Source organism: Scardinius erythrophthalmus (genome assembly GCF_964197995.2).
Source record: "Scardinius erythrophthalmus genome assembly, chromosome: 23".
Taxonomy (NCBI): domain Eukaryota; kingdom Metazoa; phylum Chordata; class Actinopteri; order Cypriniformes; family Leuciscidae; genus Scardinius; species Scardinius erythrophthalmus.
Window position 1 is genome coordinate 26,564,262 of NC_138243.1, and position 27,567 is coordinate 26,591,828.

Sequence of the window (27,567 nt, forward strand, 5' to 3'; positions counted from 1 at the left end):
ATAAATTGTTATTCAGTGATTTCAGGAGACAAAACTTGCATTCCTGTGGAAAAATAGCCAAATCAACACAATATGTGAAGAAATTTAAATGCTACACGTTTTTATTTAATTTGATTTTTAAATGGTTGACAATTTAGTTGTGACATTTATTAATGTCATCTCAATAAAATGTCAGCACTAACTAAATAATATTTAGTGTTCATCATCTTCACCCCTCCCCCATTTTTCTAACTTTTTAATAGTTCAATATTGTACCCTTTTGATGCACAGAAGCAGGTACAGTCAATCACGTGTTTTTTTAATGCATTAGCAAGCTCACTCATTACACTTTGATAGGCTGGCTTACACATTTTGGCCAAATGCTAGCAAGACGCCATGTTGTAGAGGAATCAAACATCTGTCCAGTAATTTTTAATTAGGAACTTGTTGTCAGGTATGTTTGATCATTTCCCCTGCCATCCCAAGTATAAAATCCTGGACACGCCCCTGCAGAAACATTTAGCCTACAACAGTTATTTTTTTTAATCCTAAAGCATTCACAGTACAAGTAAAGAACCACAAACGGCATACAAATTCACTTAGCAAAAGCAAAAAGCTGTAAGAACATCTCATAACCAGCAAAACTGCTTTCTCAAGCTCAAATCTAATGCTGAAGAGTTTTCATCGAAACCACAAGTCCACACATGTCCCATAAGACACTGGCCTGAATGAAACTGCAATAATTGCTAATTACTTCAAGACAAGACCTCACTGCAGGAAGACAAAACTGTGTGCGTTACAAACATGTTCAAGCTGACAACTAAGGCAGATATTAGAATAATATAGTTTGAAACAGCAGAAAATCAATGACGAGTGAGGTGACATCTCTGTCACTGACACGTCAAATAAGTTCCCATGTCCATGTCTAAAATCTCCACATTGACAAGCCAAATACACTTCAATATAACATATTTTTTAAATACATGCACTAGCACTTGTTCCAAACCTGTATGAATTTCTCCCCCCGCTGAACACAAAAGAAGATATTTTGAAGAATGTTAACTAAACAGTTGAAGGTAGCCATTGACTTCTACAGTGTTTTTTCCTACTATGGAAGTCAATGGCTATCGTCAACTAACTTGTCTGCTAACCAACATTCTTCAAAATATCTTCTTTTTAGTTCAACAGAAAAAAGAAACATACAGGTTTGGAACAACATAAGGATGAGTAAATGATGACAGAATTTTCATTTCTGGGTAAACCATCCCTTTAAGTTTAGGATATTCATTTTGGAAAGCTCCTAACAAACATTTCCTTTCAGAATGGTTGAAGGTGTACAATACACCCTTCCAGGATACTCTAAAATCTCCACATTAACAGGCCAAACACACTTCAATATGATATTTCTAACAAATACAGACTAAATCTGCAATATATTCATGATAAAGGTCTTTTGGAACCTCCTAACGTTACATAAAATAAAATAAAAATCCCCTCAGAAGACCGTTATAAGTGTACTGGGCATCATTTCAACATCGTTCCCTATTTAGTCGTTTTTTACGTTATTCCGTTTCTGACATTATCAAACGAACTAACATACCCATAAAATACTGTGTAATATATAATACAAGCAAATGTTCTCGAATCAACGGACCTCTCTCGTCGTGCCATCACACCATCCTCATAGACTCACGCGCAGCCAAAAATCTTATATAACTGCCACAAACAAGAAGTCACTGCGCGCGACGGGCTTCGATAGAACGCGAGTATATTGGAGTATGTAGCGCGCGCGAGAGAGAGTATGAGTGACGTGCACAGCGCGAAAAGTTCCATGACAGGTCAGTCAAACTCGCACGCGCTGGAACTTTTCAAGCTGAAACGTCAATCATATTCTTGCGCGCGCTATACTGCACTCGCGTGCGCAATAACTCTTCAGACCAGAACCGAACGCCAATCATACTCTCTCGATCCCGCGAGCGCACAGAACAGAGAGCATTTCGCTCTTTTAACAACGGACTGCTACAATAAACTTGTTTCCCCGAAATGCAGCTCACCTGACTGGCTGCAATGGGCAGTTACACTTGTAACGGGTACGTACTGTATCTCATGCACTTTTCTTTTAAAGCCAGAAACTTCTGTACTCACCTTACTCCAATACTAAAATGAGATGAAATCCTTGAAATTGCTATATAGCGTTTCGTTACCCGTGGCAACTTTGCGTACGTAAATAAATAAATATATTACTGATGCAGAAATAAGATTTTGACTCTTTTTTTATAGATAGTCCACATTTAAAGTTTAGTCTTCGCATCTCTTAACTTCTGCGCGTGCTACCCGTTTACTAAAGACGGCATGTCGCGTTAATTAGACGCAAGAAATTAAACCAGCGCGTGACTGATAACTGACAACAACTTTCTTGCATGAACTATAAGCACTGTCAGACACAACACAGCATCCGAGGAACAGAACGCATCCGCTGCTTGTTAAAAGTCTGGCCGCGCGCTGTCTTCATTATTGAGATTCCCCCCTCATAAATAAAACTTACTTTTCCCTCGCTTGGCTGTCGGACGGTACGTTGTTACTCTTGCCTTTGGCGTACATGCTTGCAGAGAGCTCCGATTGTCACGCACCTGTCAACCCATCACAGCCTCCCCGGACACAACCCCGTCACCATGGTGACTACAGGAGCGATTCCTCTCATTGGTCAGAGCGCCGAGAAGGAACGCCCATTTTGTTGGGTAACTAGCTTGAGTGACAGTTACTCGGCCCCGCCCCAACAGAAACACAACCCCTTTCTTATCTCCAGCACTCTGTGAAACACGCACACACACATACACACACTTCGTCTTACCCGGCACTGAGGGGAATTTGAAACCGTACTGAGAGGGATTTTAAACAACTGGCTGTTCCCCTCACTAGCAATCACACCCTCTACTGTCACTGGCCAAATTTAAAGCGATATGGCAAATGTGGAGCGGATTCTTCAACTTCTGTGTGTAGTGTGGATTGAAATAAGACTATTTGGGTCGTGCTAATCTCTTTTCATGAAGTACAGTGATAACTACTGTTTTTGCATAGTTAGTATTTCAAATACTGTATTTGTTTATCTTCTAAAAAGTTGATGAAGAGCACTAGCAGTTTAGACAGCAAAATAGAACATAGAAAAATTAGAAATCTGCTTTACTTCTGAAATGGTAATGTTTGTGAGAATCAAAACATCCCTAGTGTATTTTATGAATCGGCTAGTAATTGTGTTCTGTGTTGGAGAATACTTGGATTACTAAAATATTCGCAGACAAATGGATTTTAGACAATGTAAAAAATAAAGTAGGGCACGAACCACCAGACCATGCAATGCAATTTTTTCATTTAAGTTTCAAATTCTGGTTAAGCCTTTTATTCTGAAAAATACTTAAAAATGATAAATAATATAGATGTATGGGGGGTATTTAAAATATGGGATTTATATGACCTAACATTTTCAACATTTTGAAGCAAAAGTTTTATTTTGATGTTTAGAAACTGGAATATTGGCTTAATTTTCTTATGGCAATCTGGTTGAGTTTACACAAAGCTTACATAATAGGCTAGGTATCAGAATATTATTGCGCATGTAAACAGACATGTGAGTCAACATCAAATCAAAATGGACTATTTACTTACCTATGCCTATTTACCTATTTCATAATGCACATTCCTCATCTTATTGTGGATGATTCATTGATTGCATGATTTTCCAAAGAAAAGAAAATGTTTTAATAAACTGATCAAAATTCAATACACTTTTCTGAAATGGCTTACCTTGTGCACCTGTGTCAGGTAGGCCGTAGCTATTCAGCCATGGGCTGATTTCAGAACAGCATACTACTAGCATTACTAACATATGGCAGAAATTGTAAGTGTAGTATGATGGTATGCAGGTCAGCCATTGGCTGCTTTCGAAATCGCATACTCTCTTGAGTAGGTACTTATTTTAAATAAGTAATTACTTCACGACCACTAAAAAAGTACTTTCTATATAGTAAGAATGTAATCTGGACGTACTACATTCGCCATGTTGTCATTATCATATGACCTACAGCATCAGTTGCGTCGCTTCACTACCATTCATAAATCCTCTCCCGTGGCCTCATGGGATAGTAAAGTTTCCCTCGTAAGAATCTCGCCGGAAGATTTAGGTAATCTGGGTACTTTTTGCCTACTCTTTTATGAGTACTGTGAATTCAGACATACTTATTTTGTCACATACTGTTTTTCACCTACTATATTGTAGGGAAGTATGCGATTTCTGCATGTAGCCTATATTTTAGCAAACAATATTGGGTCCTGGTAACACTTTTCACCACCCAATCAAATCCCAAAGTGTTTTAATAACCTGTTTCAATCTAGAATGTATATACATACATATACATACATAGCCTACATATAACATTCAGTAAAAAAATTGGGATTTGATTGGGTGGCGAAAAGTAGGTGTTATATTCAGATAACAGAAAAAATGTGCTTATGTTATAAGATATTATTAGAAATTATTAGCCCTCTCTTCAGTCCTATATACTTTTTGTTGCTAATAACTACTATTATAACTTTAGACAGATGACCTTTAAGGGTCCTTGTTTTATTCCCTTCCTTCTTACTACTAAAAAGTATTTTTAAATACACTATCCATCGAAATGTTGTAAGCATAATCAAATAGTCTGTTTTGACCATAAATGAGAATTAAAAATGTAATAGCTAGTAATAAATGCGTCAAGTCTTTAGTTTGGTAGAAAATCCCTTGTTGTGGACGCTGATCTTTTCTCTCCTCGGTTGTGTATATTATTTTGGCGAATGTTTTAACTGCTGTCTGTCCTCTAATGTCTGCGCTGTGCTTTTTCCCCCAAAGTGGGCGGCTTGAAACCGCCTGTGCTGAATAACATTGGCTGTTCCGTTTCACCCCCTCTGCGCTCAGGATCCCGGAAGTAGGCGAGTGAGATCATGGTAAGACAGACCGATAGAGCAGTTTGAGATGCTGTGGATGTTCTTTATGACAGTTCCGAATCACACAGCAACAGTGTAACATGTCAGGCATTTGGCGTTTTAGAAATTATAACAAAGTCAAAGAAAGTGCATTGCAGTTACCACAGCAACGTTGTTGCTGATTTTATAAATAGTGGCTCTCGAGTTCTGCACGGTTGAAGTGACACGAGCGCTGATGCTCAAACTGTTTTTGAGTATTTTATCTTTATCTGCTCTAGTATTCGAGTTCAGCTCAGTCAATACGCCATATAACGCTTTATGTAACTTAAGTATCAGTAAAGGGTGTTCCCTTAAAACATGATCTGATTCAGGCTATAAAGTTTCAAGAGGAAGACGTCATATAGTTGAGTTGTGAAAATTCGACATTGATATTTTTAAGTCAAGAGTTTAAATGTTGATTTGTGCCATTTTTCGATGATAAAAACACGTGCCATCCAAACTTAATGAACAGAGACAACTTGCATATTAAACATGCATGTTAATAAGAATAGTTTTAGTAAAACTTTCATCTGTTAAATCACCAAATAGTGGACTTTCTGTGGCATTAAGTAATAATTGTTGTCAAACTAACAATACGAGTAAAAAGCGTTCACGGTAGAACTCGTAATTACAACCTGTAAACTGGGAATTTTCTTAGAGCTTCTACTTGTACCTCGTGACTGCTGTACCACCTGACCACTTTAGATTAATGTAGGGGCCATTTACACAACACCGTTTTCAACTACACATGGAAAACTTTTCATGAATTTTTGCTGTTCATTTACACGACAACTGCGTTTTGGGGGCCTGAAAACACAAACTTTTTAAAACGGGTTTAAAGTGCAAGTTTTTGAAAACGATTCTGTTATCGTCTCAGCATAGACTACAAAGAAGTGTATAGAGAGCCTAAGTCCCTCCCCTTCCGGTCGACCACCATGGGACCTTAGTTCGGAAAAATATTGTATGGTAGTCAATGACGAGAGACAACAAATATTTTGATCTCGTTTGAATTGTGCCCTGATTTACACATATGATGTTTGTCAATTTAAAAGATGCATTTTAAAGTCAAGAAAGTCGCAGCTTGATGTAAAACTGCTGAGGTATAAGACTGTGAAAATACGTAATTACAAAGACTACAAACCCAGAAGGCGCACATGGGATGTCATACCTTTTCTCTCAATGAATGAAGCTAACTTTACTGAAGCTAACGTCTGACATTTTTTCTATAGTCTTACATTATAATCGTAACGTAACACCGTCATGCCTGAGTGTTTTGAGCCAGAATACACACATACGAGCAACGGATCTTGTGACGTACATAATGGGAGACGAGAGATGTAGTTCATTGAGCGATTTTCACATAAAACTAAACGTTACTCTTCTGTTTTATGACAAACTGCGACTTTCTTGACTTTCATAATTACCTTTTAAATTGACAAACATCATATGTGTAGTTCAGGGCACAGTTCAGACGGAATAAAAAGATAAGTTATCTCTCGCCATTGACTTCCATACATATTTTTTCCGAAGTAAGGTCCCATGAGCCGGAAGCGGAGGGGCGGGACTTAGGCTCTCTATTTGTGAAAACAGTGATGTCATGTGTGCATATTATGTGTTCAGTCTATAGGTGTAGTGTTTCTTCACAAAGTGACATCGCCATCTACTGGCCTGGCAACATAATACAGCGTTTTTAGTCGTTTTCGTGGATCTGTCTGAACGAAGATAGCTTTCACAGTGGTGCCCGAACAATGCAAAGGAAAAACGTTTCCGTTTTTAGTACATCGTTGTGTAAACGTACCCTTAGGCGTTGATTGTGTTGCCATAGAAATGCATAATTCCCAGTCCGAGGTCGTGAACAGCTACAAGTAGAATGGCACGTGTTGTCATCTCGAAAATACTGTAATTACTACATGACATAGCACAACATTGATAGTCATTGACCAATGTATGAGTTTGGGGCGGGACTATCTTTTTGGCTGACCAATGTTTGCGTGTTTGTGAAAACCTTTGTGAATCTGAAATCGTACTTTCTGATTACTGAATTAGTATGCGAGTGTGTACTATAAATACATTCCCGTACATGCTACTGTATATTCGCCATGTTATGACTATACTAAAAACAACCATGAAAATAATTTTCAGGACTGTAAAGTTGGACATACAATAATGGTGCTTCACATTTTGACAAATTTACTAAATACCATCGTTCTAAAGGCCTGTTCACATCAAGAACAATAACTATAAAGATAGCATCCACACCAACTAACGATAACATTTGTTTATAAGTGATAGAATGGCGCTTCGGTTTTGTTGTCTGCTGATTTAAATGCTCAAGCTCTTTAAAGCATGATGGATTCTGATTGGCTGACAATGTTTTTATTGTTCATCAGCTGGAAAAAAATCGTTCTGAAAGTGATTCCAACAATATATTTTATCTGTGCCGTTATCGTTATAGTTGTAGTGTGGACTCTGCTATTCTTTGAATGGCTTCAAATGTGGCTGATACAATCTGAGTTAAGGTTCGGTAGTACGTACTTGCAGTTATTTTAAGAATTGTTCTTTCCCCACATGTCAGATTTGGGCTATAACCAGACACACAGACACTGCTAGTCCACTCAAGTGTGTGCACATTTTGTTTATTGCGTCACACGCTGTAATTAATCAAGCCATGTTGTGTCCGTTTAGTTGGAGTTGTAGATGCTCACTAAAGCGGCTGATCAGTTAAGATGTGAATAAATGGGTTTGTTTGATGTTTCTCATTTCTGCTTGTTCACGTAGAGAGGGTGAAAGAGGCACGAGCAGGAAAGGGCCACTTAGAGAATCAACCGTTTCCTCAGAGTAATTGAAGCCAGAACTGCTGTTATGATGCAGCAACCTAAAGTTGTGATGGAATTTGTGTTTCAGCAATTCCACATCAACCTGTAGAGAGAACTTAAAGTCAGCATAGAATTGTCTCAATTTACGGTCTTAATACAGATTCCTGGTGTAGTTGTGCATGATTAGCATATTTGTGCATTAAAGGGTAACTCTCGCCTAAATGCAACCTAGGGTCTTTTTGTTAATCTAACCGAGGCAAACTTTCGTTTAAAAGCATAATTAGAATGGAAACGGCACTTTTAAGTTTGACCGTATTTTCGTTTTCGGTCAAATTGCCTTTTGAATGAGTGTTTGGGGCACTACTATGATAGCATCAAACACTAAGAAGGCTCGACACAACATAAAACTTTGCTTGAAGTATCACCAGGGGCTCTACACATGAACTCGAGCATTGAGAACATTGTTTGTGTACACAGAGTTTACTAAAAATAAAGATTTTGAACAACTCACTGTAGCTGTGTCCGCCGCCATTTTGACAGTCAAAAATAGTCGATCTCCGAATGCAACGTAACAGGGAGGAGAGTAAAGATGGAAAGCTCCTAAAGCTTAGTTCCATATAAATTCACGGATAATTTGTTGTTTTGTCGTTAGTGAAAATCAATATTGACCTTGTATTTGAAAAAGGATCCTTATATAAGAAACAATATTAAAATTAAGAGTCAGTTCATTCGCATTTGGAGATCGACTATTTTTGACTGTCAAAATGCCGACGGACACAGCTACAGTGAGTTGTTCAAAATCGTTCTTTTTAGTAAACTCTGTGTACACAAACAATGTTCTCAATGCTCGAGTTTATGTGAACAGCCCCTGGTGATACTTCGAGCAAAGTTTCATGTTGTGTCGAGCCTTCTTAGTGTTTTAAAAATAGCTATTTTTGATGCTCTCACAGTAGTGCCCCAAGCACACCCATTCAAAAGGCAATTTGACCGAAAACGAAAATACGGTCAAACTTAAAAGTGGCGTTTCCATTCTAATTATGCTTTTAAAACAAAAGTTTGCCTCGGGTAGATTAACAAAAAGACCCTAGGTTGCATTTCGGCGAGAGTTACCCTTTAAACCAAGATGTGGCCATTGCATGTTATCTTTTCTCATAGCCTATTGTAACCAGAAGTCAAATGTGTCATGAATGGCGTTTCTTGTTGACTTTGCAATGTTAATGTCAACATGATATTTGTTTTGGAGAATAAAGTTGAAGTCATCTTTGGTTGTTAGACACTTAAATGTGACTCTTCTTACCCTCAGATGGCAGGTGAGAAAAACCCTGCATCATGTTACTTGGATGAAAGGACTTTCCGGTTTTGCTGTCGGCTCTTTCTCCAACACTCTGAGACCATCCAGGATGGATGGAGCTGGGAGCAGATCAAGGTGAAGTGAATGTTTGAGGAACTCCACAAAGTCTGGGCCTACTTTTAGTCCTTAGAGGTTTAGAATAAAATAAATAACTTTTAAGGGTGAATCTCACAAAACATGTCAAGAAAGAGATTTTTATTTTAAAGCCTATTTTTAGTTTAGTATTTTTAGTTAGGCATTTTGACAATTCAGCACTTTCTCACTCAATAGTCTCATTATTTCTTAACTATTGTCAGGTTCTCACTTACAATAATGTATGTTAAAAATGGTGGTAATACAACTTTTTTTGTACAGTACATTTACATTTCATTACCTACAGTATATGCACTTATCAGATACTGTTATCCAAAGCAACTATCGAGGAACAGAAACATTTCATCACTTAATTATTATAAATGCTTTTGTACATTTTCAATTTTCTTTAGTGTGTAATGTTGCTGTTTGAGCATGAAAAAAGCTCTGCAAAGTTACAAAGCACAAAGTCCCTCCAAAGGGAGTTATTCTTTATAATAGTGCGCACTATTACTGAACTCCCTGAAACGCCTTGATTGTAGCGTTGATTTTTTCTCCGGGAACAAACTCATTCCTCATTTAAATCATTCCCGCCCAAGGCATATGAAAAAAAAATGTAGTAGGGCCTGTTTGAGTTAGTTAGAAGTGTGTTGAAACTCGCGGTTATGGTATGGGGCGTGGCATTTCTAAAACAGGCTGGAAGCTATCTACCAATCACAACACGCTCGTTCAGCCGACCAATCAGAGCACATTGCGCTTTCTGGAAGGAGTGGCACCTGGGCTGCGTTCAGCCCCGACAAAACGTTGCACAACGTTTTTTAAACAGAAACGGTCATGCGTTGAACACACTGTTCTGATGACGCAAGAGTTGCAACTATGGCAGCTGAGAAGGCCATTCTTTGTGTTCTTTGTGAAGAATTTTCAGAGCCTGATGAAGTCGGTATAAATATGTGTTTAATACTACAAAATATGCCCAATGTTACAGTTACTGCACTTGCCGCCCAGAACAAAAGAGAACATCCCAATCGAGTGAAGGATTGCTGAAACTGAAATGGAAGCACACATCTTACCAAATTCAGACTAAAACACATCTATTTAGCCTCACATACTGACTTTATTTGTAGTTCATACTGTTTTAATACCCTGTTTTCTTTCTCATTTTTAGGAAAAGCACTTAATTACCATTGTTTATACCAAATGTCATACACTTGCAATGAAGCTAAAAATATAAACAACTACATCATTATGTTTATATCCTATATTTTTACAATAAAACTTACGACAAACATGTCTTCTAATATCCTCAGTTGTTGCGTATGCCGAGCTGCATCGAACTAAATTAAATGTAAATTACTTTCCTTGAACCCATTGTGCGAGTTCACTTTAATACCGCGTGCTTTATATACATGTTGCTGCTGATTGGACTGCAGTTCTGACACACCCACCAAACAAGAGAAAACGTATCTCAAACCCCGGTGCACGCTGTTTCCAGGAAACATGCCGTTCAACCCGGAAACCGTAGCAAAACTTTGCGCACCGTTTTGAACTTGAACGTGCCCCTGAACTAAAGTGCTACTGACAGACTAGGAAAACATGTGCTGCCTGCAACAATGTCAAAAATATGTGAAAAATAATGTGTTTTTTGAACATTCAAGCCTATTCTAGTGTGTAAAAGGGCATAATATGGGCTCTTTAAAAACACTTTGTTTGTCTTCTTTCAAATTGGCATGCATTAAAGGATAGTGCTACAATGCTACAAATACTACCATAATGTGCAAATGCATGTCCATGGACATTTTGTTTATAGATGTCTTGAGATTTTAAGGGAAAGTGTATATGTAAGGTCACATAACTGGTCTCAATTTCCACCATCTTTTCTACCCCCTTTTTAATCACCTTTTTGCCTTCACTATTAGATTTTAAATGGTCCTGCAGTGTGAAAAAAATTTAACTTATAAAAGCATGAATATTCCATTGTCTCTCAATTAATGAGTTCATAAAATCCGCATGCATAATCATTTTCAAAGTCTTTTTTATTTACCGAAAAATGCAAATTTGTCATAAAAAGATTATATTTTTTAAAATATAAAATAATTTCATTAATTTAATTTTGGCTGATATGTTCTTGACAGGTTTCCTGAGAGTCATTAGGTACTCTTGATTCTTTTACATGCCAGTGTTTTATGTTAATCTGATTGTGACTGTTGGTTGTGACTTGACTTTGTTCCAGGGCACTGATGAAGGCTTTATGAAGAAGACTGTTCTCATCCCTGTAAAATCAAGCGTGTTGCACAAACAACACGGGTGTTTCATGCAGGCTGAAAACATGGACCTTCTTACAGATGACATTCAGGTAAGACAAGTATCACTATTACTATTGCTGAGTATCATTATTACTATTGTTAGTGATCTGAACAACCCCTAACACTAAGTACAGACCTTCGACGAGTAAGTCATTTCGTTTTACCCATTTTGGTCATATAAGTGTACTGTCTCTGAACTGGAGGCGGTTCTTGGGTGGAATGAGCCTGCCCACTTATAAACGGGCCACCAAAAACGAAGACTGACCTAAGTGTTTCCCCACATACTGAATCAATTACCTGAAGGAAACACTTTAAATAAATCCTTGCTTTATAACCGTGCCGAGGTTTAGTTAGGAAAAACTTGCAAATGTTGGCATACACTTTTATGTGACTGTTAATATGTTTATGCTCTTTTGTCCATCCGGGTGTTTCACACACACACACACACACACACACACACACACACACACACACACACACACACACACACACACACACACACACACACAATTGTTTAGCTTTGTCTGCACACTACATGCATTTCCATTCAGGGGAAGAATGGTTGTGACATCTTTAAACTTTAAAAGAGTATGCTTGATTTTTTTTTTTTTTTTTTTTTTAAACAATCTTTGAAATTAGTATCAGCAAAATAGTTTGATTGGTATGCTGGTCTTAATGATCTCCTCCAAAATGGGGGTTGTGCCTTGTGGCTGATTTTTCTTTACCTCCACTCTCAGCCCATTTCATTAGTAAGCCCTTGCGGCTGATTGCAAATGACTCGACTTCTTGCATATTTACATTCAGCTCACACACACTAGGGAAGACTCAACACCGTCTCCTTTCATGAAGGAGATTTTAACATATTTCAGTGCCATTAGAGAAAGCAGTTTTTGTTTTTATGAAGAAACTGATTATAATGCAATCCATTTGTTATTCTGTGGTTAGGGCTGATCAGTCACACTAGTTATTAAAGGTCCCATGACATGGATTATTTTATTATTTTATAATGTTTCCTGGGGTGCCCTTATAATGTTAGTATGTTTTTAAGATCAAAATTTTTAATAATTTAGAAATAAAAGGCATTTTTCCTAGCCTGATTTTAGCCTCTGATTTGAACGCTCTGTTTGAAGGGGCGTGTCTGCTGTGAGACTTCAGTGTAAACGCTCACTGCTGTGATTGGCTGACATGCTTGCATATGAAATAGCTAGCATTACATGTGGAACTCTCTCGAATACTTTTACTATTACAGTTATTATACGTTTTTACTATTACAGCTATCGAGATTAACGAATCGTGAGAAGTTTTTTAAGTATTTAGATCTATTCCCATCACATAAAAGGTTGCAGTGATGAGCATTGAGCAGATGACAGCCTCTTGATCGCGTGAATGAAGATCGTATCATTGCAATGCAGTTTCTGCACTCTCACTAATGATTTCACCAATGCAAACATGAGGTAAGTACAGTAAGAGCTTCGTTGTGCAGCGTAACAGCGTCATTGATTTCATAACGAGTTTTGGCAAGTGTCCAGATAAACTCGCGCTGTGTGATTGACAGCTTGGGCGATTGGAAAGGGATTGTTCTTTGATCGCTTTCTGTATATATTTTAATCACAGTTTAAATAAGATTATTTTCATCCTACCAAGAGAAATGATGTGAAGTTGATCGTTTAGTCACTGGCTTGATTTACTGATGCATAAACAGCATTGAACGACTTTGAGAGAAAGATTATATGTCTGAACTTGAACAATTACACATCAGAAATTCACATAACCCACTGGTTCTTCAGAGGCTCGGATGAAGGAACTAAAAAAATACTTTTGTGTTCATTTGTACATCCAAACACTGAGCAACTGCCATGCTTCGCTCGATTGCAAGCCATGATGTCTCTCGAGGAAAAAACAATATCGCGCTCTCGCAGCTCATTTTCTCATGGGCGGACCAAATTCTTTTTGCGGGCAAAGAAGAGAAAGGGGAGGTAATCTTTCCCCTTATGACGACATAAAGGGAAGATTCTAGATTCGCCCGTCTGAGCCTTATGAAAAAACCTCCCGAAAAAACCTCATAAGGTGAAATTTTCATGTCATGGGACCTTTAATGATATTCACTACTATATCTTATGTTCAGTATTTGCTCTGAAATAGCTTTTTTAATCAGAGGAGCTATCATCTGCAAAGGTAGCCAAATTGCTTAGTTTAGGAAACATAACTGGTGAAATTACAAACTCCTTAAAATCACTGTGATTATTCGCAAAGTTTATATCATATTTGCTATGGGGTAATTAAATAACAAATCATGTAAAAATGTATCATCTTTCATTGGAAAATGAAACAACATTTTATCCAACTTTGATAATTGCCTTCATCTTTTAAACAATTGTGAGGAAAGTATTCAAACTACATCTTTTTAAAAATCACCCATCTTATATATTATAAGAATTTTGAAGGGAAATGAGCTCAAATCTCAATTAAAAAAATCATGATAGTCCTAAAAATATGCTTTGTTTTTATGTAATTCTTTACACTCTAAAAATAAAGATTGTTTATTGGCATCAGTGGAACCTTTAACATCCACAGAACCTTTTCATTTCTACAAAAGGTTCTTTATAGTGCAAACAGGTTAAAAATGTTCTTCACACTAAGAAAAAATGGTTCTTTTTAGAACTCTTCACTGAAATGTTAATAATTGGTGCTTCTATGACATCACTGTGAATCCCCCCCCCCCCCCTTCATTCTTTTGCTTTTAGGATGAAATGTGAGCTGAACATATATTTTTTTTTGTAAGATTTATCCATTGATAAATTACTGATACACCAAATCAGAAAAACCAGCATTGTCTATAGTGATACTAACTCAACATCAGCATCTCCTTTGTTCACTCCTCAACATTCTGAAGTCTCATGTGCAGTCGTGCAACAGCGCACGTCACCTGACATGCCCTACATAAAAGAACATTTAGAAAACTTGACCTTGGTAAAAACTGTTCGGCAGCAAGCAGTAGCTTGCAGGCTACAACAAAGTCTCCTTTTTCCATTGTTCAGGAAAGGAAGAAAAAAAATCAAAAAGATCTGTGGAAGATTAGGGAAACCAGGACTGTTTTTTTCTTTTTTTGTGGCATCCTGTTTTGAGTGGTGGAATTCTTTTAGGGAGTGAATAACTCACTCAACAAAAATCTATCAGGGTTAACCTTTTCAGTGCCACACACCTGATTTCTGTGCTCAATGTTACTCTTTGTCTATGAGCACCTGTACATGAAGGGGCCAGTAAACAAGAATAATCGTCCTTCAGTATGTTTGTAGACAGCAGAATATGCTTTTCTCTCTTTCTGTGTTTGTGTGTAAATATGTATGTATATATGTATGTGTGTGTGTATACTATGTATATATGTATATATATATATATATATATATATATATATATATATATATATAGTGCTGTCAAATCGATTAATTGCATCTAACATAAAAGTTTTTGTTAACATATGTAGGAGATATATATATATATATATATATACACACACATATATATATATATATATATATATACATAAACACACACACACACACACACACTCACACAGAGATATAAATATATATAAATATAGTAATATGTATTCACACACATATATTATGTAAACTAAAACTTTTATGTTAGATGCACTGCACTAATCATGTCAACAAAAGATATGGCACGTGTTGTCTCCTCTAACTATGAATAGATGCACTTTATTATTTTCAATTAGCATTTTTTAGCACCTTTCAGAACAGACCAATTGTTGGGTCTCGACCAATACTAGAGTTTCTCGTAGCTGCTATATAACCACATCTAAGGAAGAAATCTTTATTCATTCCTCAAGAGATGCACCCAGAAGCAAAAGGTATTTTAATCTTTTAAGTGCGAAGAATGTAAACGGAATTACTAGGATAATTAAACCTGTAATTAGGGCTTATTTAGGTTAATGAAAGAGCCCATCCTTCATCATCCTCTGAAATTACCCAGCCAAACGCTGGTATTCAGGTAAGCAAGGGGAACGTCTTCTACTCTGCTATTGCGCGTCCAGTATTGATCTTCCTTTTGACAGTGAAAAACGGAGCGAATATAAAGTGTATACCTGAGCTCATGTCTCTGTTAGATCCTCTTTAGAAGATGCTATTTACAGCGTCTGCTGCAGTGTGCCACACAGCCCTTTGCTTTCCTTGTGTGTTTGTGGAGTTGAGCAGGTGTCGTCGTTTAGCGATTGCACCGTTACGTCTGTACACCTGCTCGAACGTAAACACGGCAGCATTTGAATGACAACAAACGGTGGCGGATGCCAGTTGTTGTTGCTAGAAACACGTTCCAGAGTTAATAAACGGCCCTTTTTAAACTTGACCTTTTGAACATTTTAAGCGTGTTTGCAGGCGCGCGCACGGCAGCTGAACTTTTGTCCTTTATTTGAATTCCAAATGCAGTCGAAGAGTCAGTTATGCAAAGGTTGAATGAGAGCTGTTGAATATTCGTTTTTCTAAACGATTTCCTGCCTGAAACTTAATGCGTTTTTCTGCTAGCATGTTTGCACTCTCTTTTAACTCCCCATCTCGCACATTATTTTACACCCTCTTACCTTTCAATGCTGGTACTGTTTGGAAAAAGCATGATGTCATTGTTTTATTTGACCTGCCTTCCCTCTTTCCAAACTTTTTTTTTTTTATTCCTGACAGACGTCGGATGTGAAACAGTAGTATTGTGTCTCTCAAGACTGCGCTTGTATGGGAGGGAGGAGATGTTATCAGTGAAGGCATGGATGCGTGAAGAATCCTTGAGCCTGCATTGAACTTGCCAGGGATACAGCCAGCGCCTCTGGTGATCCAACTTGTCGCTCAGACACTTTCGCTAATTAAACCTGCGCATATCAGTGTGGACCGCAAAGGCCATAGTGATGTCATAGCGTCTCAGAGCCGCTTCCATGACTGAAATCACATCACAGGTGCCATTTAGGAGTGCTCAAAGACCTTTTATTATAAATTACTTATATTACAATCCAAGCTATATGCTACAAGCTAACAACAGTATGCAATATCTTTTAAATGTATATACAATAATATTATATATGTATTATTATCAAAATTAATATATATGAAGACTTCAGATGCAAAAGCCTAAGTGCCATCTGAAATTTTCTTCTAGAATGATCATTTTTATCAAGCTTGTATGTTTATGTTCAGTTATTGCACTTTAATGGCAATGAAAATTACCTATTAATTGTCATTAAAGTGAAATTACTGAACCTAAATATATGAGCTCGATAAAAATGTCATTTTAGAAGAAAATTTCAGATGGCACTTAGAGGCTTTTGCTTCTGAAGTCTTCATATATATAGCACTCTTATATAGCTTTAATTTAGTTAGCTAATATTAATAATAAATTTGACCTAGAATATTTTAATAATATTTATGATTATTATTATGTAATAATAATATTTAGCATATTTTTATTATTATTTATGATGATGATATTTTTTATTTACATTTATATATGCATCAGTGTTGTATACTATTAATGAATTTGACCTTGAATATTAATATAAGCTATATAAGGGTGCAGTATATTTTAAATATCTAAAATAAAAAAATGAAAATATATATTTATTTATATTATTGTTAACAAGAATAGAAAAATATTATTTGAGGTAAAGTTCATGGTAGCTACACTGAGGCTACAGTATATAAGGACGTATATAAGGATATCATATATATATATATATATATATATATATATATATATATATATATATATATATATATATATATATATATATATATATATATAAGGATAACAATTAAAACAATTTATAATCAGATTATATTCTGTATAATTTAATTGAAGCAGTATTTATCGATAGCATGGTATAAAACACTAAGGGTTTCTTGCAAAATACTGCACAGAGACTCGAGTGAATAGTTTTTTTTATTATTATTATTGTTTATTTACGTTGTCTTTATAGCTGTACAAATTAACCAGTTTACTTAAACAAATCTGACTGTCCAAGAGTTTTGTTGTTACATCGCTTCTTGTTGGTGAAAGTTGCTTGTTACTGGAGAACCTAATGTGATGTAGTCTGTAATGTCTACAAAGTGTAGTTACAGTATGTTAGTTGCATTGCTCCTTTTAGTTGTAGTTACTCCCAGCACTGTAGGGATGGTTGTTAACTCCTCCCTAGGATGACGGCACCCCTTCCTGTTTATCTGTGTTTGTGCAAGTTGCAGCGCACTAAACCACATTCTGACAGCCAATTAATCACCAGGGGTTGCAGGTCGAGAAGGAGCAAGAAAATCCAGTGTGCACCGCCCAATGAAAGAGAGGAAACCTTGGTTAATTGTCTGCACGACATTTGTGCATATGGACCCGCTCGAGGGTCCTGTGCATGATACCATTAGTCATGTTCCACAACATAAAGGGTGGGATGTATAAACTCCCTCAACATCTCAACAACATCCTATATATGAAGGATGCAAGAGGAAAACAAAAAGGTAAACACATTTTGTTGCCCACACGGACTGTTCAGGAGGTCTCATGTTTATCAAGAAGAATGAAGTCACATGCTGGTCGATGAATCACTTGCGTATGTTGATGGCTGGGTGGTGTGGATGTACGTTTGGGTTTGGCATCACGGCTCAGGGTTTATGACAAGTCTGCTCATGTACCATTGATCAGATATGCGATATGGCTCCATTCATGACTTCTCATTCAAGCCAGTTCCTTTCTTGTTGAAGATCGTTAAATCGGTTCAAGAAGAATTAGTATTTATGTGGCAAGAAGTTGTATGAGAATAGTTCCAAACCTGAATGACTGTCTTTTGGAGTGCAGAAGGAGACTTTAGGAGAATGTTCTGGAGACTTTTGTCTATACAAAGAAAATGAACAGGGACGGATGCTGTTGAGCTCCAAAAACTGTCAAAAACAACATCAGTAATTATGACATGCTGATATCAAGCTCAAGAAGCATTTCTTATTATTCTCAATTTTGAAAACAATTGTGCTGCTTATTATTTTTGCAGAAAACAAAAGTTCAGAAGAACATCTTCTTTTCTGACATTAAAAATGTCTTTAACAATTGGTTTTGATCAATTTGATGTGTCCTTGCTTTACTAACACAGCTAGCTACTATTATTGTATTTGATCTTTTAATATTTTAATTATATTATTAGTATTAAATAACAATAATAAATATCATATATGATATATATAATATACATAATATATTTATATAACTATTAACAACAATGATAATGTTAAAAATAAGAAATATTATTGTTAAAATATTATACAAGGTCAAATTCATTAATACTAGCAACACTGACGCTATTTAATTGTGCAATATCATGTAAATATATACAATAATAATAAATATCATATAAAAATGTATCCTTGCTAGGTTAAAATATATTAAAAAAAATGTTTACATGCAACTTCTGTGTATGACAATGAGAAGTGTGAACATTCTAATAAACTTATTTTGTGTCTCATGGACTGAAATAATTCATACGAGTTTGTAATGACAAGAGATTGAGTAAATGATGACAGAATATTCATTTGAGACTTGATATTAATCTGCATCCCCCCCCCCACATTTATGGCTGCATCTATTTCATGGAATGGCATGAATCTCTCACTTTCTATATTTTTTTCTGTCTTGTTTTCTAGTCAAACGTTGAGGATGAAACGGCTGGAGTTCAGGCAGTATGTGAAATTCATGCTGTGCTGCGCTATGAATACCACGTTCTGTATTCTTGCAGTTATCAGATCCCCGTCCTCTATTTCAGAGCCTCTACGTTAGGTACACGGCATTCTCTCTCACTGCATTTCTATCATTAAACTGCAAAGTCTTGTTTATATGCTGTCTGTTTCGCTTATCAGTGTGTGTATTTCAGTACCCTCTGTGTTCTGCTTTCTCAAACTCTGGTTTTATGTGCGCTGCAAAAACAGACTCAACATTTACACTGAGATCCCATCTCAACAGGAGTGTTTTGAGTTTTGAGAAAGCAGGCAGAACGGTGACTTACGCCTGTGCTCAACAAAGTTTGACTTTGTGCTGTAAATAAATTAAAGGCTGCCGTGTAAACATTTTTGGAGCTGTTATTGAGCAAGTTAGCAAATATGCACATGCAAGCATCAACCATTTTAAAGTGATCACTTATACGGACTGTAATCAGATTAGAAATCCTTATACTCATTACAGATGGGAATCCCCTCTCTCTTGAGGAGGTGTGGAGCAATGTTCATCCGAACTATAGACAGAGACTACAACAAGGACCCTGGGACACGCTGACCCAACAGGTAATGTGTGTGATATCATGAGTAAACTGAATTTGTTGTTTGGCAGTTGCTTTCTCAAAATAATCTGGCCAGCTTTTCACAGTTTCAAAGACTCAACTGGTTACAAGGTAATATATGATACACAGTTGTGTGTGTGTATGTATGTATATATAGTATATATTAGGGCTGTCGATTATGGTAAAAATAGAATGCAGTTAGAATGCCCCTAAAATTCAAGATTTCAGGACAAAACTGCCTTTATATGATTTTTTTGTTGTCTTGTATTTATTTATATCATATGATATAGTTAAGCAATATCACACGAGGAATGAGCGCAATATCACACAAGTGCTGTTTTTGTCCCAAATAGCACGAGTATGAATGTGATATTGATTTTATACAAGTTCAATAAATAAGAAGTTAATATTGTGTTATATTTTGAACACAATATTGTCTGTTCTGAATGAATCTGCGTTTTGAGTGAATCAATCGGGTGAACCAATGATTCAATGACCCATTCTTAAAGAGCCATTTACTTCCGAATGAATCCGCCATTTGAACGAATCGAATGAATGAATGATTCACTGACTTACTCATTTATTCATTTATCGCTACCTAGCAAGTTTTAGTTTCTTATTTAGAAAATCACTTCATTAAAAAAATATACAATATTATATTTCAGGGATAGACAAAAAAATTTAAATTCTCTTAAGTCCCCCATTGGTGAAAATCGAGCTTTTAATGTTGTTTTTATGTCCATGTGATGTCTTTTATATGCTTTAAGACAAACCATTTGCAAATTCATAAGTCAACACCATTGTTGAGTATTTTCAGTGAACTAAAGACAGTCTCAAAAATGCGGTTTGAAATCGCTGGTGTTTATGACGTCACAAACTACCCTTAATCAATTACGTCAATAGTGGATCTAGGATTGAGTGGAGGCGGGGCTTTTGCATATTCATAGAACCGTTGTGAAAATGTTGTGCATCAAAACCTACAGTGTAAATGCATCCTAAAACTATGATTGGTCGGTTTACATGACAATCAGATAGCTGTTCCTGTCTTAGTGGGTGGTTCTTGGTCATAATAAGCTACGATGTGGATCAAACTTTACGTTGATGGTTGGCATTCCTCCCTGGTAGATCTCCTGGATCGTATGGAAAAACTGATTCCAGCTGTTTAGGGCTGCCTGCCTTAGGCTGTGAGGGACGCAGATCCGTAGGCATGATTACTGGGAGATGGTGAATGGATGGAGCGATAGATGCAGAAAAAGGCTGATTAGAGGCGGTGGAGGATATTAGAGGAGAGGGACCGCAGTAAAAGCAGAGGGAGAGACTCCGGAAGGGTTGAGGGTCTTGAGGTGCTCAGGAGATGGAACAGTGCTGCATCTGACGCAGGTAAACATGAGTGACTCACATCAAGGCCTTTACGAGCAGTGACGCCAATGGAATCTCTCTCTCTCTCTCTCTCTCTCTCTCTCTCTCTCTCTCTCTCTCTCTCTCTCTCTCTCTTTATCTCAGTCTCTCGCTTTTCTCTCTGCACTCTCTGTTTTTACCCTCTTATATCTCTCGTTCTCTTCTTTATCTCCCCAATTTTCTTAAACCCAAATCGCATTCTTGGCATAACCAATAATAGAGGTAGCAAAGTAGATTAGGACAACGCAGAACCCTTCTCTCTTGAGGACCCAATAAGGCCTCAATTAATAACGGTCAGTGAACAGAGTGTGAATGTGCCATGAAAATGAACCTAAATGAATGTTCTTTATTAGCATCTATGGTTCCCTGAGGTCCCATGTATGTTCAAGGTTCTTTTCAATTGAAAAAAAAAATTCTTTAGATTATTAAAATGTTCTTCACACTAAGAAAAAATGGTTCTATTAAGAACTGATCACTAAAAGGTTCTTTGGGGAACCTACAATGGTTATTCTATGGCAGTGGTTCTTAATCTAAATACCCCCAAAACTGCATATTTTTGATGTCTCTCTTATCTAACACACATATTTCAGGTTTTGAAAGTGAAAGTGACATGGGAAGTATGGTTACCCGGACTCAGAATTTGTCCTCTGCATTTAAACCATCCAAGTTAGTGCACAGCTGCACACACATTAGGAGTAATGAGTAGAGTAGGGAGTAGTTTTGCTGTTGCGGCCGGGGAGCGATTGGGGGTTAGGTGCCCTGCTCAAGGGCACATCAGACATTTCCTGTCGGTATTGAGAATCGAACCCACAACCTTCGGGTTACCAGACTGACTCTCTGACTCTCTAACCATTAGACTGCCCCTGTTTTGAAGTCTCTAGTAACAAAATTGAATCAGGTGGGGTTTTTTTTGGGACACATCTAAAATGTGCAGTGCTCCAGGACCAAGATTGGGAACAACTCTTGTATCGTATCACTGCAAAAAAAAAACTTTTAGTACCTTTTATATTCAAGACTGTATGTGATCTGAATGCATGCATGCGTGTGTGTGTGTGTGTGTGTGTGTGTGTGTGTACAGTATATATGTATTTCAAGTATCTATTTCAACAGAACAAGACTCTGAAGTGCAGTGTTTAGCCTCCACGTTCACAACAGTTTGGTATGCATAGTGATTCAGTCTGTTCTCCCATGAGGCCTGTAGATGAAGTCATGATAATTGACTGACCGAGCTGGAATCGTGCCGCAGTATAGGAACACAATGGCATTGCTTTTCACAAATAACCTGAAAAAGTCCAACTCTATCTCGCTGATGCTAACAGTGAGGTGTCGTCGAGGGAATTTGAAGAGTCAGCATGTCTTTGGTGCTTGAACGGTAACAGAGCAATAGATCTAGACAGTTGATGTTGTGAATTTTAATGCAGATGGTGACACTGCACTGAGGTTGTTTTTATTTGCGGAGAGGATAGTTTTTAAAAGGTCTTTGGATGACTGGATTAAACAGCTGCTTACTGACACAAAGTTTCTGTCCCAAATGGCACCCTCGGACCTTGCAGTTGTCTTCAAAGTGCGCACTTACACCTTTTCCTCCAAAAATTTGTGTTCTGGTGTTAAGTTGGTGCTCAAATCTGCAAATCTTTCTTCAAACTGGCTTGTGGTTTAATTGCCACTTGTTTATGATCAAACAGCAACATTACACTAACTAAAGTTAGAAAAGTGAAATCATAATCAACCACCCCTTTAAGTGACTTTGAACGAGGCATGGTTGTTGGTGTCAGACGGGCTGGTCTGAGTATTTCAGAAACTGCTGATCTACTGTGCTCTTTCATGCACAACCAATCTTTAGGCTTTACAGAGAATGGTCCAAAAAAGAGAAAGTGTTCAGTGTGTTTATTGATGCCAGAGGTCAGAGGAGAACAACCAGACTGGTTTGAGCTGATAGAAAGGCAACAGTAACTCAAATAACCCCTCATTACAAATGTTTCCAGCACCTTGTTGAATCTATGCCATATATATATTTTATATTACAACCAACTTTTAAAAATAATAATTTATAATTATCAATATATAATATATAATATTATTTGTGAGCGCTTTTTTAAACAATGACAATCATTTTCTGGATTTATATTTAAAGCTGCAGTCCGTAACTTTTTGGGGTTAAAAATTATCCAAAAATAAATTTTTGAGCAAATACATAACCAGCCAGTGTTCAAAACTATCTACTTGCCTTAGCTCGATTCAAAACGGTAAGCTTGTAATAATGATTTTAATTTCAGTGGCACTGGTGGATTCAAGCAGGTCTTTGCATCATTACGTCACATCTGTACACATAAAGAAGGAGTCTCGGCTAGTAGGCTAATGAGTGTGAGGATGTTGGAGGTGGAGATTTGTAGCCTTTTCTCACAGCACTTGATATGATTAAACTTATCAATTTGATGGCGGATCCAGAAAGGTTCAAATGACAATCACCAGTGACAACTAGAGATTCACCCGCTGTAAAATGCAAAAGACTTCGGACTTTGGAGTGGCTACAGAAAAAAGAGAATGCAACCAGACCCATGTGAAAACAAGGATAAATATCGGAAAGGCATTAAATGTAGTCAGGCAATGCTTATGTTGTTAACAATTTGAGAACAAAGTATAATTTGCACGGTTTGACGTGATATGATAAGTGATCGTTAGATTTAATCAGCGCGATTTACTGCAATGCTTTTTCCCCTTAGTTGGTCAGAACAGTGGATGTTACTTACTTGTTCAGATGACATTTTCCGGTGAAAATTCTTATGTTGGTCATACTTCCAAAAAGTAGAATCTGTGATTCTGAATGACCGTATCCACACCGGCGCGGTGACTGACAGCCACACATTCTCCTCAAAACATTGGATTCATCCACGCTGTGCCGTGCCGAGGCACAACCCACGTAAAGTTGATAATTACGCGAATAACTGCAATTGCAGATTTCGAACAGAGATGGCGACAAAGAGGAAAAACTACGGACTGCAGCTTTAATTCTACATTATTATTATTTTTCTTTATGAATTGATAATAAATATGAATATTCTGTTTCAGATTACATCAGGTTACGGAAGTCAAAAAGATTGTGAACACCGTTTCTTGTCGATTCAACAAATTTTATATTGTGTCACATTTCAGATTGTTCCACTGCCTTTGCTCCAAACCTCCTCCTAAGTATGACTCCTTCCAATGCTCCATAAGAAGCTGTCTGTGATGGTGTAGTATTATGGGATAGGACATTTCTCCATCTCTGCTGTGCATGAGTGCCCTCCAGTGTGCGAGACTCACTCGAGAGCGGCTCAGCAGGGTGCCAATGAAGACCATGTGTTGCATGGCAGATTTGCTTAAGTCTGCCTCGTAATTTTCTTTTTAATTTATCCGTAGCTTTGAGCGTAATTGAATTTGGGTAATGAAAAGTATCGTGTGACTAGTTAACATTGAGTTAAGATGGAAAAACACATGTTGTGGCACTGGTTTAATGTCTGTGTTACAGCGTGTGACAGTGAGAACCTGTTCCTTATAAAAAATGAGGTCAGAATAGATATTAACAAAGAACTGAATGCAATGTGTGTGTGTGTGTGTGTGTGTGTGTGTGTGTGTGTGTCTGTGTGTAGGAACATCCTTTACTGGGCCAACCATTTTTCATGCTTCATCCATGTCGCACTGAGGAGTTTATGAAACCTGCTCTGGATTTGGCACAAGCTGAAAACAAGTGAGTTTCTCTCTGCTGCAGCTTCAGTAGTCATGCATTCTGGGAAATTAATATTCTGGGTTTACATTTACATTCATCACATGCTTTTTTCTTGCATAGCATTCAAGATACACATTTTATCTGCGCACACAGTCCTTGGGAATCAAACCTATGACCTTAGTGTCGCTAGTGTCGTGCTCTACTGTTTGTGCTTAGGAACGCTGTGTGAAATTCAGTCAACAGCTTGTTGGATACCGTGGAAAATATATTTCGACTGAGTATTACACTTCCAATGGAATCCTAGTAGGCATTCAGCATAATGAATAAATGTTTAAAATATAAAATAATTATGCATAAGCTTTGAAAATTTTAACATTTGACTTAAACATTACTTATATTAGCATGAAACTATCACTTGCTAACCTTTTCTGTCTCGTCTTGACCAACTAAAAAAGTAAACCCGGTTAAAATCTGCACAAATAGGCATGACCTAACTATCCATAAAGCATTGGAGAATTACTTTAGGAAATTCCAATGATATATAAATTATTTATATTATATAATATTTGAATTATATATTTTTTTATTATAAATTTCATAATAGTTAAATATAATATTTAATTGTTTTAATGGTCTTTAATTTTATAATATTAATAATAATAATAATAATAATATTAATTAACAATTTGTGAGCACTCTTTTAAACAAATAAAATTCAACAATTTTGTTATTTAAATTTTTGTGACTTAATTCTACTTGGTTTTCATTTAATAATATCCTGTAAGCCAGCTCATATCCATCAATTTTATCCACCAAGCAACGTCCACAAAAAATATGATTTAGATTAGATTTTTACAGCTCAAATTCTAATTTTATCTATAATTTATGTACATGCTTAAATAAAAAATGCAAGCTTTAAATTTCTGCTTTTAAACCCTCCAGAATACTTGTCCCATAGACTTCTAGTTTAAATGAGGGACAAATCAACATTATTTTCTGTGGTAATGTAGAGCATGCTTTTAATAAAAGTTTTATTTTTCTAGAAATGTTCTTTTAACATTTTAAAATGGTTTTATATCATCTCACAGTGTTATATCTGTCTTATTTAGCTCTAAATGTTATCAGATCTGGCATATCCATCAATTTAGCCATATCAATTCGATATATGATTAGATATAAACATTTTTCAAATTGCAGCACTGCAATATGATTATCTCATCTGTTCTCAGGAGGGTGAACTATATCGTGACCTGGCTCAGTGTTGTGGGCCCCGTCGTCGGACTGGACGTCCCATTGAGCTACTGCTCCGAGGTGTCCGCTCCAGACTGACGCTCCATTGCTAGTGCCCTGCTCTGATCTTCCTGTCTGTCTCAGACTCCACTGACCCAGAGGACACCTGTGACCCTGTGACTGAGGGTCTCAAAGAGGGTTCAAAAGTCCTGTTAGCAATGCTTGAACATTCAAGACACCAAGTCTTTAAGAGCATTCTTGAGCTAGCTTGTGAACTTAATGTATTAATAAGTTGTATTAATATTATTCATTCATGTGGTACCGTTAAAAATCTTTGTTCAGTAAGATTTAAAAAAAAAAGTAAATAATTTATTCATCAGGTGAGCATTAGATTGTGACAGTAAATACATTTATAATGTTACAAAAGATTTCTTATTTCAAATAAATGCTGTTCTTTTGAACTTCAGAATTCATCAAATAATCCCCAAAAATATATATCATGGTTTCCACTAAAATATTAGGCACAACATTCAACAATGATAATAATATTTCTTGAGCAGCAAATCTGCTTAGAATGATTATTGAAAGATCATGTGACACGGAAGACTGGACATTAGCTTTGACATCACAGGAATAAATGAAATTTGAAAATATAAAAACAGTTCATTTAAATTAATAATATTTCACAATATTGTTGTTTTACTGTATTTTGGATCAAATAAATGCAGCCTAAGTGACTTACTGACTAGTAGTAGTAGTGTATACAAAATTAATGGTACTGTAATTCTTTTTTTTTCATTACCAACCATAAAATGGTTACATACATGACAGATATCACCGATCTGTTAGCATTCCCATTTATCCTAATTGCAGTTCCTCAGATGATGCATGTAGCAACCTGGATTGTGCAGTCTTTTACAGAACCTTTAAATCCTGGGATTTGTGCAGGATATATATGTGACTATCATCAAATTAAAAGGCAAACCATATTTTCCTCTGCTGGTATTTCTTTTTGCATTTTGATGTCATTGTAACAATAGCGCACAAGTAGCTGTTTGTGCTTTCATATGGAGGATTGCTATTCAAACATGTCTCGAGTCTTTGTCTCCAGCTGTGTGTGTGTGTGTGTGTGTGTGTGTGTGTTTTTGTGTGTGTGTGTGTGTGTGTGTGTGAGAGAGAGAGACTCAATATTTTCCCTCACTGGTTGGGTATTGTGAAACAGGCTGCATTTAGCCTATTTTTGACATTTCTGAGGCCTGAAATTGGAATACAACATTATTCGTATAACCTTGCATCTTGTAAGCAAAGTAAATAGTCTGATGTATTTTTTGTTGTCTCCCTGCAGTCTGACATTTCTCTTCATTACTCATCCACATAGCGTGCCGTGCCAGAACACAGTTTAACAG

General features: G+C 36.7%; 2 protein-coding genes across 7 annotated transcripts in view; one reads left to right on the forward strand and one right to left on the reverse strand.

Annotated features, from left to right (window-relative positions):
* Positions 1 to 2,844, reverse strand: part of ssbp2b (single stranded DNA binding protein 2b) — a 76,018-nt gene extending 73,174 nt beyond the window's left edge. The window contains exon 1 of one of the 5 annotated variants that reach the window (XM_081354485.1): positions 2,525 to 2,844. In XM_081354485.1, coding sequence (XP_081210611.1) covers positions 2,525 to 2,580 — 56 coding nt within the window. In that variant the 5' untranslated portion in view covers positions 2,581 to 2,844. Of the gene's footprint in view, positions 1 to 1,633; positions 1,744 to 2,124; positions 2,413 to 2,524 lie in introns of those variants that run through there. The other 4 variants (XM_081354484.1, XM_081354487.1, XM_081354488.1 and 1 more) reach the window with 4 other exon arrangements.
* Positions 1,701 to 27,150, forward strand: atg10 (ATG10 autophagy related 10 homolog). Of its 2 annotated transcripts, XM_081354489.1 has the most exons (8): positions 1,701 to 2,069; positions 4,865 to 4,959; positions 9,097 to 9,219; positions 11,447 to 11,569; positions 19,199 to 19,331; positions 19,734 to 19,831; positions 24,855 to 24,952; positions 26,161 to 27,150. In XM_081354489.1, exons 2-8 carry the CDS (start codon positions 4,957 to 4,959, stop codon positions 26,258 to 26,260), a joined length of 678 nt encoding a protein of 225 aa, XP_081210615.1. In that variant the 5' UTR covers positions 1,701 to 2,069; positions 4,865 to 4,956; the 3' UTR covers positions 26,261 to 27,150. The 2 variants fall into 2 exon arrangements, with proteins under 2 accessions (XP_081210615.1, XP_081210616.1); XM_081354490.1 differs by lacking the exons at positions 1,701 to 2,069; positions 24,855 to 24,952 and having other exon boundaries at positions 4,864 to 4,959.
* Positions 27,151 to 27,567: the final 417 nt, after the last annotated feature.